This window comes from Patella vulgata, chromosome 3 (genome assembly GCF_932274485.2).
Source record: "Patella vulgata chromosome 3, xgPatVulg1.2, whole genome shotgun sequence".
NCBI lineage: Eukaryota > Metazoa > Mollusca > Gastropoda > Patellidae > Patella > Patella vulgata.
Genome location: NC_065881.2, coordinates 53,967,213 through 53,985,701, shown reverse-complemented (window position 1 = coordinate 53,985,701; position 18,489 = coordinate 53,967,213). Strand labels below are relative to the sequence as shown.

The following is an 18,489-nucleotide window of genomic DNA, read 5'->3' as shown; positions in this document are numbered from 1 at the left end:
AAACCGGGTCATTTCGGGACTAACATATGGTTCAATTTTATTTTAATAATTAGCTTACCTTGTCTTCGTCTAGCTAATGGAGAATAATGTAAACCTGTAGGTCTTGCTCCTGTTAACATTACATTATTATCAACACCAAATCGTAAATCATACGATTTTAAATATCCATTACTCATTTCCATGGAAACCCAATCTGTATAGTACAAGGTATCTCCTCTTACTGCTAACCCCATTGGTAACTATAAAGGTAAAATAAAAGTACAATATATTAGGCATTCACTACTAACAAATACAATTCACAACAGTACTTTTGGTACCTTATAGAAATGAAATGAAATGAAATGGAGTTTAACGTCCTACTTTTCTGCTCCTAACCTGGGCTAATGAAGACGGGCATACGCCATACAGTGTGCTATGAGGGAAATTTTGCCCGGACAGCGGCACTACAGCCTACTCTTATATCGAATTCCAACTGCCAAGGGATCTTTTACGTGCACGCCAATGTGTACACGGGACCTCGGTTTTTCGTCCCATCCGAACGACTAGACAGCATCACTGACAAGGGAGAACCACGCCGGAAAATCTGGATCAACTTTCTCGGCCAATGCAGGGATCGAACACCCGACCTCCAGGCTAGCGAGCTAGGGTACCTTATAGACAAACAAAGATCTACTAAAGCTACTGATCATTAGTTGCATTTTTGGACAATGTCTAATTTTCACAGCTGAATCCATGCTGAAATTCACTCAAATTGATTCTTTAACACTGAACTAATAAAACCAAACAAAAATATCAACGGTAGATTATCTCCCGTCTTGAATTCTTTCGGGTTAAAAAGATGCTCATCAAAGATTTTCCACATTATTTGTAAGTGCTATTGGTTTGTTTATATTGCCTGCAGAGGATGCCAAATGTTGATAAATAATAGAATTTGTAAATAACAGAATTAAACCGTGTATGGACTGATACTCCTTTTAAAGATTCAAGTTTTACACTGTCTAAAATCCCTCAAATTAGGTCAAATCTAATATTTCAATTCCATCATCATATTATAGGTCAACCTATTTATTGATTTAACACATTTTCCTTTTCACAAATTTTCTCTCTTGCTGTTACTCGATCAGCCAAATACATGCACTGGTCTTTGTATTTCATTTACTGGTTGGGATAGTTTATGCTTGAAATGTCCATACAAACAATGTTTTTCTCAAAGATATGAACTTTATTTAGTTCAAATTATTAAGTTTCTACCAAGCAACACTTACAGAGACATTGGCACTTAGTTTCAACTGCTGCCAGGAACTTTTGGAAACATCATACACCATAAGATGTGGGGAGGAAGTACGATTATTATAATTAGAATCAGCAACATACAGACGACCATTATAAAATGTCAAACCATTTGGATTACTGAGACCTTTATCCAAGATAACTTTAGGATTGGAACCATCCAAAAGAGATTGGACAATCATTGGTTTATCGCCCCAGTCTCCATAGAACAAAAACCTGAAATGAGAATAAAATGGTTATCTTTAATTTCTAAATTAATTTTGTTTTTTGACAAGACAAGATTTTTTTTCTATAGCTGAACATGGCATTGAAAACCGCTGGAAATCAATAAAGCTGGACTTTACATCTCAAAAAATTATTTTGAAAACATGATTTTTCTATGGTCGTAATAAATTCATAGTTGGCTCACCCATTTCTGATGTCTAAATCTAATCCTCTGGGTCTTTCAATATTTGTAACAACTGTCTTCCTTTTTTCATGATTTAAACTGATCATTTCTATTCGATGCCAGGAATATACGGCACCATCTTGACCTGGTGCTGATTGACCCATGTTAGTAAAATAAAGCTGTCTAGCTAGAAAATCCATAGCCAAACCTGAATAAAAATATATAAATTTAGGAAATGTGCCATAGAATAATGAGTAATGGAAAACATAAAGGCACAAAAAATGCCATGAAAAGCTTCACTGGAAATATTATCAAACTACCATTGTGGTGTTTCCTCACATAAAATATAGTTCACATGATCCTAATTCCTAATGGAAGAGTGAACAAACTCGAAGTCCATAAATTACAAAACAGACAAAATAGTGTAATAGTATGTGGAAGTCACAAGGGGAATATGCTAAAGTTACAAGTTTATTTGTTAAGGGCAATAACTGCAAATAAATTTATGTATGACTCACTTCATAGGAACATGTGTTCAATCGGTTTAGAATATGACCTGCACATCAATTATATGTTGGACACAGACAGAAGCCAAGGGGAACAGCAATATACTACCATATTAACACATGGACATATAAAAATTCTTAAGTAGGCAAGAATTAGGACAGAAACACCTAATGAAAACCTACCATCAACTGTGCCAATACCATGACTACTATTGAGAAAGATCTTCTTATCTGTACCATCTAAACTAACTGTATAAATAGAATTTTCACTTGCATCACTCCAATATACCATCTAAAATATAACCCAATATTATATCAAAATATCATAAGTCATAATAATGGCATAACGGTATGACCAATATTTTTTGTTGAAACCCTTGGAACCGTTAGAGTTTATCTAATAACGGTTGAGTCTGCATCTACTATAAATGACAAAATTCAAATATGAGAACTAATGTAAGATTACCTGATTGATAGGATCATAAGATACAGCACTAGGTTGAGTACTTCTACCAACTAAAGTTAGATACGGTGACTGAGCTCCAGTAAGGGAGATAAATCCAACATTACCAGAATCTTTCAACGTGAAGAACAAAAGTTCACTCGGCACTGAAGTAAAAAATGTCAATACAATTCTATAATCATTGAGAATAGTAATAATATTGATTACAAATACACTGAAGAGCTTTTGTAGCAACTATTTTTGCAATATTTGCAATAATTTCTTCTTTTGTCATTTTCATCATCAGCTGTCACAGAGTATACATAAAAGTAGTGTTGTGGGCTACTGCAAACAATACTACATGTCCATTTCATTTCTGCACAGACCGGTTCCTTTTTTTTTTCAAAGTGAAACCCCACCTCTTCATGCTTACCTTCACAATTTTTGCCATTTACACTGAGAGCTAAACCACCAAAAGATGGACAGGCACACTGATAGGACATTCCTCTAGTTGGCAGACATAGATGAGAACAACCTCCTTTATTTTTTTCACCACAAGGATGGGCACCTGAAATTATACATGAAAAAACTCTCATCTGACATATGATATATACTCAGCCAAATTAAACACTTGACACTCGGGATTTTTGGGACTAGATTTTTAATATTTGGTTTAAGGAAACTATTTTAGTGTTATGTTGTGCACAGACGACCTTGACATCAACAGAAAGTCCTTGACATTGATAACGTTCGTGATGTCACAGTACCCCCCAAAATGAAATTCACAGACTTGGAGAACAATCGGAATAAAGTGTTTAATAACGGTTGTGGCCTCCTCTAGCGTCTCGTACTGCCACACAACGTCTTCTCATGGATCTCAGAACATTAGTAAACACTACCCGAGGAAAACATCGCCACTGCTCAGCAAGAGCATGTTGAAGGTCCTGCAACGTCAGTGGTGGATTCACTTACTGACGAACACGTCGACCCAGTTCGTCCAAGATGTGTTCAATAGGATTAAGGTCGGGGCTAAGCGACGGCCAATCCAGGACTTGGACATCGGCATTTCTTAAAAAATTCTGGGTAGCAATTGCTGTATGGGGTCGAGCATTGTCTTGTTGAAACGTTAGTCCAGGCATGTCTCTGCATAAACGGAAGAAGAACAGGTTGCAAAATCTGATCCCTGTACTGGACAGCATTTAAGTTCCCTTGGACAACAACAAGAGGAGAACGCCCATGTGCACAAAAAGAACCCCAAACCATGACGCTGCCGCCACCAAATCGATCAACTTCTCTGACGCATACTTGAACGTAACGTTCACCTCGTCTGCGGTACACTCGGACCCTGCCATCGGCAAATCTCAAAGTGAATCGAGATTCGTCACTAAAGACAACCGAATTCCACTGTCTTTGAGTAAATCTTATGTGTCTTGTGGCCCACACAAGTCGGTTACGGCGATGAAGAGGTGTCAATATTGGTCCATTATAGGGCCTCAGAGCTCGAAGACCAGCAGCCTGCAAGCGATTTCGAACAGTTTGTGCAGTTACCCTTCCACCAAACATCTCTCTACTTCTGGATGTTGCAGTGACAAATCTGTTTCTAAGATGACGTAACTGTATTGCTTGATCTTCCTGGAGTGACGTCACACGTGGCGCTCCCGCCCTTGGGCGGTCGGCAATAGTTCCAGTTTGAAGCACTCTCATTCTAAGATTAATTATTGACTGGCGTGAACAATTAAAGGCTCTTGCAACAGTGGCATTTTCTAACAAAGATGAAAATAACAATTTTAATTTGTTTTTCCAGTTCAAGTTACGTGTGCGTGTTCAGTTTAAGCAAACTTGCATCGATTGACCTCACGAGTTTGTGTTTGCACGTGTTTTTCAGGTTTTTCATCTTTATATGCTCAAAAGTCCTCTGATCCACGTGACTTTACAATTTTATGAAATTAAAGGCTTCTTACTACTTACTATCGTTAGAAACACTTTAAAATTTATTTGACTTACCAGAAAAAAAAATTTGTTGAAATTCATCAGTGTCAAGTTTTTAATTTGGCTGAGTATATAATATAAATCAGTAAATTATGAAATCCAACTTGAAACATTGTCCCATTCTATAAATAGTGACAGATGTTGTGAACCAGGCAGGGTATGCTTACCCTTTCTAGAACATCTGATCCTTGAGGAGTTGACATAAAGCTAACAAAAGTTTTGTTGGAAGTGAACATGGGGATGGTTAAGATAGTGGTATAATTTCAGACACCCACTTTATATCAGAAGCTTATAGTGTAGTCTTTCTTTTAATTGGTTAATTAATAGCAGAAACAACTAGCTTATATCGGTAATAATATTTTAAAATGGTGGTCCTCTAGTATGATTGACGTAATTTTTTAAGTAATTTAACTGTCCTGCATTTACTTAGTTATTTCCATACACGGAATAGCAGAGAATGATGACATCTTTTTTTATGCACGAAATAACAGACATACGGGCGATAATCATGGACATAGTTTAAACTTATCTAAAACATTATTGACAACTATAAATGGACATGAAAAGGAATAGTATTGTATTTAATTTGGGAGATAATATATCATAAGCTTGGTCGATATGTGTTCATTCTCGGGCACTTACTTCTTCAACTTCAGACTTTGGTGTCGACAGGGGAAAAGTCTGGATTTGCTTAACATTATGCATTGGGTGCACCCCTTCTAGAAAATATATTAGGTAAAAAACAGTGTGCCTAATCCACTAAAGAACAGGTATCTATTCATGAGATTGGCACATATGACCTTATTTATACATGATTCTTTAAGAGAAATTTAAAATTAAGATGTTTCTGTAATTTTTCTAAAAAAGTTATTGAACATCTTTTAGGACTCTTAGGAACCCACTTAAATCTGTCTGGAGGTTTTGTTTTTTTTATAAACAATATTTATTCAGAAAACTGAGGGGATTGGGGAACAGGCAAAGCCTATATAAACCCCTCTCCCGGTTACAATAAATTACATAATATTACAATATTTTGAAAATAAAGAAGAAAAAAGAATAGATAAAAGGAGATTATATATATATGTACACATAACCCAATAAAAATATTTACATGTAAACATAAGTTTGAAATAATTAAAATCAGCTATTTTTTAAAATCTAAATCTTTCGGTTTGTTCAATAAAATTATGGACCTCGTTAAATACTGTCTGGAGTTGCACCACAACTGTCCATACTTTCCCCTATGTAGTGTCCAACGTATCTCCCATGTTGTGGTAATTAGTACAGTAAAATCAACATAACTGTAAACCATTCCAGAATATAATTATTCATACATGATAGACAAAATCTTAAAACTATATTGCAAACTGAAACAATTGGAATAAATGAAAAAAGTTTTGGCTTTACTATAAACAATCCAAAATTTGTCCAAACCATCTCTGCTCTCCCCTACTGATGTAATTAAAAATTTAGAGACTACTAAGATTTTTTATGTTCATGATGGATTTGTCTGAAGATGCTATTGATAGTTTTTCTGGCAAAGGCGTAAAATTTATTTAAATCAATGCATTAAATCTTTTCAAGTTCTCAGACTACTGTTATCGATCAATAAATATTTAATACCACAAGAGGACTTGAGAACAGTAATATCAGCTGTTAGACATTTGTTTATAACAACAGATTGAAAGATTACTCATAGATATTACTATGGAACCATTATCAAAAATCTTTGTGGATAATGATTTTACCCTTTGAAACTTGTCATGTATTTACCAAAATGAACAAAACAGTGTTTTACCACTAAGTTTTCTGAACAAATCATCAATCAAGTCATGTTATAGCGGTCATCAAAACTAATGAGTTCTGTTTTCAGTAGAATGTAATGTAAGGAATGGTTCTTAATCTTAATCAATTGGTTATTTTATAGTGTCTTCCTTCCCGTTTTAATATTTTCCTTGTAAATTTAGCTTGGGTACTGGATTAAAATGTATAAGTTGTGACAATTCACGAGAGAGAATCGTACAATAGGAATAGCTAATATTAACCATACTATATATAGTACTGTTAATCTAACTGACAGTTACCGAGTAGTTGTCTTAACTTACTTGATGTCTGTAAGGTAGGCATGACGGCCACTAAACTATACAATTCTTGACCATGAGGAAGAATGGGAACTTCCTTCCATGATGGCACTTGTGTCTGTACAAATGTTGATTGTAACCTGGAACTTCGAGATATACCAAATATAGCTGTGTTTCCAATGACAACCAGTCCAAATACAGAATCTCCATTTGTCTTTTTAGCGATGTCCCTTTCTTTGACGACATTATTATTCTCGAGGTCAGATGACAAAATTTCTTCTTTTCTTTCATCCACCCAGTATAACCTCCTTCAAATTAATTAATTATAAATTTAATTGCATAGTTTATTCTCAGTATCTATTAATATCAGGTGTAAGTCGTCCCAAAATACCAGATACCAATTTTCATTAAAACTGAATTGATATTAATGGATTTCACAGAATAGGGGAAATGAAAGCCTGGAAATAATGCAGCTGTCAGAGACAGGTGTGTCACAGACATTGTCAAACACAAATTCATTTTTGCTTTTAATAATATCATTACTACATGTCTGCCATAGTGTTCAAATTGTAAGGTACTATGGTAGTTAAGTAGTGCCTGATATTTTGTCTGGTACAATCAAAATCATTATATCCAGTCCTGGGCAGATGGATTGTGTCTTTCTAAACTAAGACCTAATTATGTACCCATTTATAGAAAAAGAAAAAGATAAAATATAAGAGATTATTGTATTTTTTATGCAAAGGACATATAATTGACAAAATTAATGATCATCTAAAGATATCATATAACAGAGAAAATCAATTTGTATGTATCATGGTGAATTTCTTCACAATTTCATTTCTATCTTAATCTTAGCTAATCAAATCATATTGTCAAAGCAATTCCAAGTCATCAATTATTGTCTGACATCTACTAGACTATATACCCTTTCTTTTGGAGGAGATAAACTAGATTGGATAGAACAATGAAGGTCACACTTTACATTTATTTTTTGCTGGTCAATAGAATGACAGCACTCTTGTCTCATCCCGTGATACAATCTTCCAGTTATTAATTGTATCTAGGATACAGTTAATCCCTTCTACCACTCATTAATAAGTTACTATTTGAAACATACCAAGAATAAAATATAATTTTCCTTTATCCCAAATAAGTGAAAGACAGAAAGTGACATAGGGCTAATAATAACATATATTGAAATGGTTTTTAAAATCAGATAAAAATTGTGACCTCTAGTGGGTCCACAAGCTAAAAATGTCATTTTTCAAACAATCGAGGACCATAATCCACAAAGTTATGGTCTGATGTGAGCAAATATCGAAAGAAACCAAGATCTTTGGGATATAAACATATATTTTAAATTTCATCAATATCAGATCAAAATTGTGACCTCTAGAGGTCCACAACCCTGGTATTACATACTTTTACACTATTTGCGTTCAAGGAGCAGCCATATTGTTGGAAGTTTTGGTCCGATTTTTACGAAATTTGAACTCAACCTTGATATGGAGTAACAGTGATATTTTCAAACCTTTTTTTTAAATCAGATAAAAATTGTGACCGCAAGAGGGACACAAGCTACAAACGCAAATTTTTCTACAATCAGGGGCCATAATCCATGAAGTTAGTTCGATATGCGCGAATATATAATGGAACTGAGATCTTTGGGTTATAAACACAGATTTCAGTTTCATCAAAATAGGATAAATATTGTGACCTCTAGAGCGTCCACAAGCTAACCAGCAGCTGCCAGGCAGATACACCCACATTTTGCAAGAGATGGATAGGGAACAAGCTAAACCAAAAGAGATATTTCATAGAATCAAGGGCCATAATTCAGGAAGTTACGATCCGATATGCGTGAATATCGAAAGAAACTAAGATCTTTGGGTTATAAACATGTATTTAAAGTTTCATCAAAATCAGATTTAAATTGTGTCCTCTAGAGGGTCCATAAACTTGATATACCATATATTTACACTATTTGCGTACAAGGGCGGCCATTTTGCATGGCAGTCCTGGTCCGATCTTCACGAAATTCGAACTCAACCATCATTAGGGTGTCAGGGTGACAATAATTGTGACCACAAGCTGAAACCACAATTTTTCGTACAATCAGGGGCCATAATTCAGGAAGTTACAATTATATATACGCAAATATCGCAAGCAACGAATATCTTTTGGTTATAAACATGTATTTCAAGTTTCATCAAAATCAGATGAAAATTGTGACCTGTAGAGTGTACACAAGCTAAAAACAGGATTTTTCATTCAATCAGGGGCCATAATCCATGAAGTTATGGTTCGATTTATACCAACATCTAAAGTAACCAATAGACCTATATTTTAAGTTTCATCAATATCGAATAAAAATTGTGACCTGTAGCGTGTCCACAAACAAATTGTGGACGGACGGACAGGGGCGACGACAATATGTCCACATGAAAATGTGGGCATATAAAAATGTGATTTTTTCGTACAATCAGGGACCATAATCCATGAAGTTACAGTCCAATACATGCCATTTTCAAAAGGAACCAAGATCTTTGGGATATAAACCTATATTTCAAGTTTCTTCAAAATTGGATAAAAATTATGACCTGTTGAGCGTCCACAAACAAATTGTGGATGGACATTCATGCGGACAGGCACGACGACGATATACGTCCACATGAAAATGTGGGTGGATAAAAAGATAATGCAAAATGAACATATTGAAAACTTCATTCAAATTACTTTATTCTGAGCGAAGTAATTGCTGTTTGAAATTTTGATAAGATGTGACATAGAATGTTTTTCATTGTAACAACGGTACTTGCTATTAGAGACTTAGCCTTGATACACCATTTTCAAATCAAATCATTTAATGGTGACCATCTTTTAATCCGTTTAAATCTCCGCCATCTCACGGTCTAGAGAATTGATTATAGGCTTGCCATGTGAATAAATAAATGTCTAAATAATAGTTTATATATAACATTTGAAGTCAAAATAAAGACCTGCAATAAGCCGATTTAGTCTTACATAATGCATCTTTAAAGTAAGAGCATGGAAAACAACATGTACTCAAGGAAAGTTTTAAAACATATAGGATAGGAGTTTAAACAGCTGAATCCAACTACATCAATCAGTATTAACTTGTCGAGCATTAATAATGATTACTAAATAAACAGAACTTAAGTTGGACTTGATATTCTCATCATTATTAATTATCTTTTGTAAGTATGTACAAGTAGTTACTCTATTAATGGAATTTCTGTGCTGCTGGCATTTCCAGAAACTTTATGTAATTGTAACAAATTGATCAAAGTGTATTTAATAGATCTGTAACATTGATCTTCTCGATCAGTGAAGATAATAAAACAAGTGGTCCAGACTCTAATCAAAGAAGAAAAACAAATTATACAAGTCTTTACCTTGTTGGATAACTAATAGCCAATTGATTGGTCCATTGTAAGCCATCATGAACCAGTGTTTTACGATCTGTACCATCTAATGCTGAACGTTCTATTTTCCTTGTACCTTGATCAGCCCAGAACACAAACCTACAACAGAAAACATAAATGAATAAATATAAATTAAAGATTTATTATAGCGCCAGAATTACTCTCAAAAGGAGACAGATCTGAAGCTGTATTCCAACTGGTTACAAACAAATGAATAATCAGTACTAGATCAAATGAAAATCTCTAGGTCGAATACAAAATTAGTCATTAACGCCACCATCAGTCAAGATACTGTTAGTTCAGCTAAAGCCAAATTTCATTCAATTGATCCCAGTTAGTGGAAAGCACCTCATTATTCACTTTACCAATATTCTGACATGGAAATGTGGATTGAAGTTGAAGTCGTATCTGACATTTTTACCTTTCTAGCAAACATGTCTTAAAAATATTAATACAAAATACAACAAATCAAAAATCAACTACTCTACAACTTATTGTACTCTTTTTTTATAATTTGATTAAGTAGGCCTTTAATTAACAGTGTCAAAAATCAAAGATCAATTATGATTACTAATATAATGAAACAGGTTTGAAGAAAACTATTAGAAATGTGGCATTGCCAAAATTACTTTTAAGCCATGTGCAAAATTTGATGTTACTGAAATTAATCCTAATCAATGCTAGTGAAAATTTACAAGATTTTGCAATATCTATGACTATTTATGCATTAAAGTTCTAGTAATTATCAATGTGATCAATAAAAGGAACTGGTACAAAATATGGTTGATTCTTGTCAGACTTGACTCTATTACCGTAACAAGTGTGCTTTAATTGGATTCAATCCTGTGTGCATGTAATTTGAATTTCATCATCGTGGCAATACACCTCGATGCTGCTCTATGGACTGTTCTCGCAAAATCATTATCAAGGTGGCTATAATCAATTTTAGCAATAAAAGATGCAGGGTAGCCTTGAATCAATGCAAACAATTTGATCCCAAGAGTTGGATAAATTGCTTGTGTATCAAATGAGAACATCAGAATCAAATAGTAATGTTTGGTAATGTGCACCAAGTTTCTAGGTTTGATTTATATTTGTAGAAGTAGAAATGTATCTAATTTCTTGTTGATTGTGATTAATGAGGTTAGTGCTATAATAAATCATCATTCAGATATATAAAATTTCTACAATATCCACTGTCTGTCTTATATATTATTCAATTTCTGACAGTTGAGCTAAATTACTTGCTGTATAAACTGCCCTGTCTTTGCTTAAATTAACAGAATAGAAAGCTATTACACATTTTGTAATGCGTAACAACCTAATTTATCTCCACAAATACATTCTTGCTGCACTAACAACTGTTATTAGGAAGATAACATTCATCTACAAGTACTGATCAGAGACATTTTTTTAGTCAAACATTTTGAAAAAAATAACATAGCATAAGTTGAAATGGCAGTCAAAAGATCTAGAATCAAATAAAGATGGGATGTTAAAGTTGTATCTATAACGATTGCGTTTGAAGAAACTCGTTAGAAGCTCTAACAGCTGTGAGCTATCGGTTTATAGTACCTTACAATCTAAACTTGGTTATTTCCAGTTAAAAGATACTATCAACACTTTTTACTGTAACATGCTACATACTTCAAGTTCGGTGCTAATCTTCGATCAATTTATGGTATGCTACATACGAACTTCACCCTTACAAACATAAACATGCTCACTCCATGTAAAATATTTACTAAGTATCAAACAAAATTCAAAAAAATCATTCAACATTCGTTCTATAAACATAATTATTGGTTTTTCTTGGAGGTGCGAAATAGATGTGTAATACTATCTCAAGTTATTAAAGAGTTTTTGGCATCAAGAAAATAACGCAGAATTCTCTGACGAATGAAGTTTAACAGATATGCAAATAAAAGTCTTATCATATGAATACAGTCGAATTCTTGTATTAATCTTCTGTAAGTCTGACTGACGACATGCAGATTAATTATTCATCTCTCTGAATTTTTATCAAAAAATAAAACTGATTTATCAATGTAACCTAGTCTGTGATAATGTCAAAGATTTGACATTCTATAATTAATTTTATTTCTGGAATCATCTATTTTCAGATTGATGCATTGTAACTCATTCTTAGGCATTTAATTAGTCATTGCTGGTAGGTGATTTATGAAATTGATGGTAACAATGCATTTTATGAGCAATGGAATTCTCAACATTACGATCACCATGAAAAACATGCCTCTAATAAATCGGTGCCACAATAATGACTGGAATTAGTGCTTTTAGAATTGGCTGTTTTCTATGTGAGTATGAGAACTATTTCTATTAAAGACTGATAAACTGGTATCATTGGTGATCTTGGCTCTAAAACAATCAGTCAACACAATGAAGTAATACATCTCTGATATAAGCTATCTGACATTATCAACTTTCTTCAACACAACTCTCTAACATTATCAATTTCCTACATCAATTAATTCCTCTCTGACATGTTTCTTCTCAGAAAAAAATATCATGAAGTTTTTGTGAAAGGTTGTTAAAGCAGCTGGCTGTCTTGTTGAACATGAGGGAACAATATACTAAACATCAAAAGCACATGATACCTTAGTCAACAAGCAGAGCTTTTAGATGCACCATAGGATCACGGACATCATCCAGGTAGCAATAACACCTCCTGTTAAAACTTTATTTATTTAGTGTATAGGTTAATTAGGAAAAATCTCTAATTGTTATGTCAGACTTCCGTAATGTTTCATTTGAAATCAAAGGAAGTGGTGTAAACTGAGTAACAGAGGGTTTTCTATAGAAGACAAGTTCTTTCTAAAATCAAGAGATATATGGAATGTCTCAAGATGCAGATTTCCAAGGAATAAGTCAAGGTTTCTATAAAATATGGATGGATACAATTGACTATTATTAATTTTTATCACTATGTTTATCTTCATGTACCTTTATCTTTCTGGCCAATGGATCAGTAACTCAAAATGCATATCCCTAAAAGAGACACGAAAAAATGTATGGAAAAAAATGTATGGAAAGACTTTATACCTACAGTTACATGCATGGCACCCCACAAAGTCAAACATCTGTGAAATACATCTAAAAATGAAATTCTCTATGACGTGTATCTAATGGCTTTTCTCAAAAATACAAATTAAACTGGACAAACTTGGAGTAATATAACAAGTAGTCTATGTGTATATCGTATAGCCTAATATCAATAATCTGTTTAACATGGTTAAGTTTTCATCCCTATTTCTTGGATGATTGCTGGATAAGTTCAAAATGAATCCTTAACATATTTTCTTTAAGTGTAAACAACTATATTACTTTTATTGATAAAATAACACATTAAGATGTATTTATTTAGATATGGTACATAGCTTAAAGGAGCTAAATCGCTAATATTTTGGATCTAGAAATTGATACAAATGGGTCGCAACGTATATAATAATGCATTGTGAATGTATTTAAACTGATTTACATTCAATCGTTTCTGTTTTTACTGCAATTTCTAATCAGTTATGTTCGGCGAAATACGCCAGAAGTCTCAATCCAATGGCAACCTCTAGCATCTGGTTATTCCACTCTATACCGATAGTATTTATTGCGCATGCTCTCCAAATAAGAATATAACGTCACCGTTTGACATGGCTTGTGGAATATATCTAGCCTCTTTCTACGAGTCCCTTGTTAAAAATGGCACTGAAAAGCACCATGGTACATGATTCGTGTACCAACGGTAAAATGTTTATTTTGTCTTAATTATTGGATATCAGAAGCCCATCTTTTCCCCTTAAGATCCCAACATCAATGTTGATTTAAATTGATAAATAATTTGTGTTTTCAATGTCAAAGATTTTTCGATTATATTGAGTTAGAGACTTAGCTACTTTAAAGGAGCTAAATCGCTAATATTTGGGACCCAGAAATTGACACAAATGGGTCGCAACGAATTCAATAATGTAATATGAATGTATATAAATTGATTTACAATGAATCGTTTCTGTTTTTACTGTAATTTCTAATCAGTTAGGTTCGGCGAAATACGGCAGAAGTCTCAATCGAATGGCAATCTCTAGCATGGTTATTCCAGTCTACGCCGATAGTACTTATTGTGCATGCTCTCCAGATAAGAATATAGCGTCACCTTTTGACATGACTTGTGGAATATGCCTAGTCTCATTTTTGAGTCCCTTATTACAAATAGCGCTAAAACACATATTATGGTACACGACTTGTGTACCAATTGTAAAATGTTTATTTTGTCTTAAATATTGGATATCAGAAGGCCATCTTTTCCCCGGTAAGATCCACAACATCAATGTTGATTTAAACCAACAAATAATTTTTGTTTTCAATGTCGAAGATTTTGGATGATATTGAGTTAGAGATATCGCTACTTTAACTAATCTTGGCATTCTTTGAATAAGAAATTAGATCCTTTTTATTTCTTTTATAATGTTCTGACTAATAGTTTTAAATAATAGGTTCATCTATATCATTCTCACATAGGCATTTCTCTTTTATTTACACATTTACATATCATACATATTATAAGACAGCTGATTAGATAAATATTTATTATTATGAGAAAAAGATGACAACTGTATGTAGCTTAGATTTTACACATTTATCAGAAAGACTTAATGTTTCAATATCCGCATGGCATTAATTTTCAACATATTTGACATTTATATTTGACACATGTTTGTATAATATATAATACAGATCTCTGTGTCTAAAGGAATGGTAACAATATGCCATAAAATACATATTTCACTTTTTTCAAATATTCATATGTCACAACCTGTCTTTCTTGACTACTTACTGATACAACGTTTTGGAGGTTTCAAATTCGACACATGGAAAACAATTGGAATAACAAACAAGAGAGTAGAAGGTTACTACATTCAATAAGAACAAAATAAAATGTAGATGAAAAACGTGTGTATGTATAAAACACTTTATTAAATTTGATATTTACATATTGTTTTAAATTTTAAAATATGTTATGAATTTGGTGCACTTACATGCTGAGTGTTTAGAGAAGGATATCATTTTGTTTTTGGTATATTCATGCACATTGTACTTATTTGACCAGTATGTTGATGAATTAAAAAAATTCAAAACAGAAGATACATGTGAGCCTAACTGTAACCATGAATAAAGAATTGAGAAATTGGCAAACTACCAAAACTGATATTGATCATATATTTAAGACAGTGTTTGAAAAATATTACTGTAGACGGGCTCTAGGGAAGATAGATAACCTTATACTCAGCATGTAAATATCATATAATTGTATGTGTAGATTCTTGCTATCGCAATCGCGTCACACCTTAACATGTAGTTAAACATGTTTATCTAATGCTGCATCTAATATTACACATATACCTACAAGAACAAAATAACTTTCTGATGTTCCAACTCTGAGACTGCTGAGATCATGTGAAGTTCCAGACTGTTAGTACCTGGCAAGTTCAAACAACTTATCTGGCAAAGTAGAGATATTCTACTTTAGTCAATCACTATACCAAAACCATTTTCCAGATGATGACATGAAATTGTCATTAACATATTTTCAGAGTCAACATATTTTAATTTGGTGTATGTGAGTGAACACAGATATACTTTAGGTTATCTGCTTTCAAGTAAAAAACTGGACATTGATCTGAACTTTCTGGTCAAATCTCAAGTGAACGTAAAACTTACTTAAATCCACATCCATGATCCTCGTTTCTCATTGACCAATAGGATTCTGATTTCATCTGATGTACAATTCTAATCCTGTCAGTATGAACACAAACTTGGATCCAAACCTATGTGGTTGGTAATCTGCTTTAGGTAAAATTAAAGTGTATACAGTACAGAGATGTGGAGTTAAAAGTTCTGGGCTAAAACAGGTTTTTTAGTGTTTAACATTGAAATCTTTATATTTTTATTTGCATAAAGATCAACTATTTATTCTATTCTATTAAAATTTTTCTTTAGATTCTTATAGACAACAGTACTGATATTAACACTTGTTTTGGTATAGCATGATCAAGAACACGACTGCAATATAAAATAAGCATGATCACTCTAAAAAGACATGTTGAAATGAGGCAAATTTAATGGTTTATTCTAACAATCTAATGGTAAAAACTGTTTAACTACACAAAAAGTGCATTTTGTTAATTGACATTAATAATTTAGAAAGGTGCCATGATAACATCACAATTAACTTATTGCCAATCTCAGTTACTTCTAAAGCACAACCAATTTATTTCTATAACATGTTTAAAACTTGAATCAAGTTTCTAGGACTGTCACTTTGGTATTATAATTTCCGAAGATTTGCAGAATTATATCATAACAGAAAGAAAAGCTTTTTCCATTTCATGTTTGCTTCCCTAATATAATGGAGTGCAAATCAAGAAGACATTTTGTACTGTCCTTGGTTTTCACAAATTACAATCCAATCCTCTTCATCATGAGCAATTCCAATAACTCATTTAAATAAAACTTTACTGTTTCAAAAGCTATATTGGTGTTTTTTTGGTGAATCCATTATATTTTGACCAATCACCAAGCCAAAGTCTTTGGTATACCAATCCACTGAAATCTCTTTAGAGTGTCAGTGCATTCCATTTAATGGAACCATTTCAAGCTAACAAGTATAAAAACAAATTAACAAGGACAGAACTAAAAGAATTATCATTCATATTTTCTAACTGACATGACTGAAATTGTCATAATAGACTCTTTTAGTTATAATAATATAATAATGTGAAAGAGTAGTTGTGATTTACCTAAAGAGAAAGATGATGCTTATTATATAAACATCAACCCTCATAGAAGACATAGAATGAATCATTCAATTACCAAGCACCAACATGTTTCCAAAATATACTAAGGGCAAAATAAATAAAGATAGTGTCAGAACCATGTTGAAAACCTTGAAACATTGATAGAATGTAAACATAAGGAAAACCATTTCCATTAAATCCTACAACAGGTTCGTATATCTTCTAGGCATAGAACTTTATAGACATTACCCTATCAAGTTTGCGTTTCTGTGTAAATGAACATACTAGAACCAAATGGTCAAATAACAATTATGGAGCACTTGGCATTATCATGCAAGTCTGTCTTTATCATGATAACAATATTGATAGTTGATTATATTCCGCTCCTGTGTTTGTTTTGATATCATTAGCCTGAAAATAGCTGCGTGTCCAGAATAATAAGGAGCTGAATTGGATTTCATGGCCAAAGCTTCAGCTCTATGTGAATGTTTTTCTTTATTTTTCAATTCTCCCAGAAATAGAATATTCTATTGTCTTGGTTTTTTTTTTACATGGGGTCATGCAGGTTCAAACAGTGTTCATATTTTCTAAGAGACTGATTGAAAACAGGGTCCCAATGCAATACTTTCAGGCAAGAGTCTGGTTATAGCATTCTTTAAAGGGAACATTAGCCAATGCCAGAATAAACATCAAATATATAGTTTAATCTCATTCATACAAAATCAAAAGTACTGGTACTCTTACCAAAGAAGAAGGTTAATGGTTAAACAAGCTATGTCAGTTTGCAGTTACATTAACCTACATCTTTATTCCATGTGAGTGTATTACAAATTCTGTCATGGTCTGTGATATATTTTATTTGCATACATTATGCATCACGGTCAAGAGATTAACAACTACCTAGTCCATATTTTTTTCAATCATTTCTTGTGTTAAGTATTAGTAAAGTCATATTGCCTCTTTAAAATAAACGACCGCAGTTGTAAAACAAGTCCCCGAAAAGGATGCAAAATGAACTATATTGAACCCTACTGGAGCTACACATTTCAATGTTTTGAGCTAATCGACTGTTGTTTAGAAAATGTCCTACAAGTAAATTATTACAAATTATCTTCTGCTACTCATCATGTGTATATTAGCTAGGTAATTGTTACAATTATCCTATACTTACACAAAGGTCATATATAAGTAAACCTATAATTTGTTACAGATGTTATAGCTCCAGCTCCACTTTAAAATTAATTAAATCATGAAATTCCACAAGATACAAAACTTTACATGGAAACCTACACCTGTGACAAAATGTTATCCTTTTAATTCAATTGTTTCTGTTGTGACATTTTAACTCCCATAGCTGTCATTTTAAAGTTGAAATAACCTAATAAAACTATTCTAGCTCCATTTTACTAACACACTATTTGCTTATTCCAATAGTGATTTAACTGAGCAATCGAAAAAGCAACAGTCCTTATTCCGTGGAATGTTTTGTTGCATCACCAACTACAGCCTAACCCTGAACAAATGGTTATTCATGCTGG

General features: G+C 33.0%; 1 protein-coding gene across 1 annotated transcript in view; it reads right to left on the bottom strand.

The window, feature by feature from the left end:
• Nucleotides 1-8: 8 nt before the first annotated feature.
• The window catches only part of LOC130012108 (low-density lipoprotein receptor-related protein 4-like), a 64,469-nt gene continuing 45,988 nt past the window's right edge, over nucleotides 9-18,489 (bottom strand). Inside the window, exons 5-13 of the mRNA XM_056099281.1 lie at nucleotides 10,116-10,244; nucleotides 6,721-7,004; nucleotides 3,060-3,194; nucleotides 2,651-2,793; nucleotides 2,368-2,476; nucleotides 1,700-1,886; nucleotides 1,266-1,506; nucleotides 59-239; nucleotides 9-19 (exon numbers count right to left, since the gene is read on the bottom strand). Of these exons, the coding sequence (XP_055955256.1) occupies nucleotides 9-19; nucleotides 59-239; nucleotides 1,266-1,506; nucleotides 1,700-1,886; nucleotides 2,368-2,476; nucleotides 2,651-2,793; nucleotides 3,060-3,194; nucleotides 6,721-7,004; nucleotides 10,116-10,244 (1,420 nt within the window). The remainder of the gene's footprint in view (nucleotides 20-58; nucleotides 240-1,265; nucleotides 1,507-1,699; nucleotides 1,887-2,367; nucleotides 2,477-2,650; nucleotides 2,794-3,059; nucleotides 3,195-6,720; nucleotides 7,005-10,115; nucleotides 10,245-18,489) is intronic.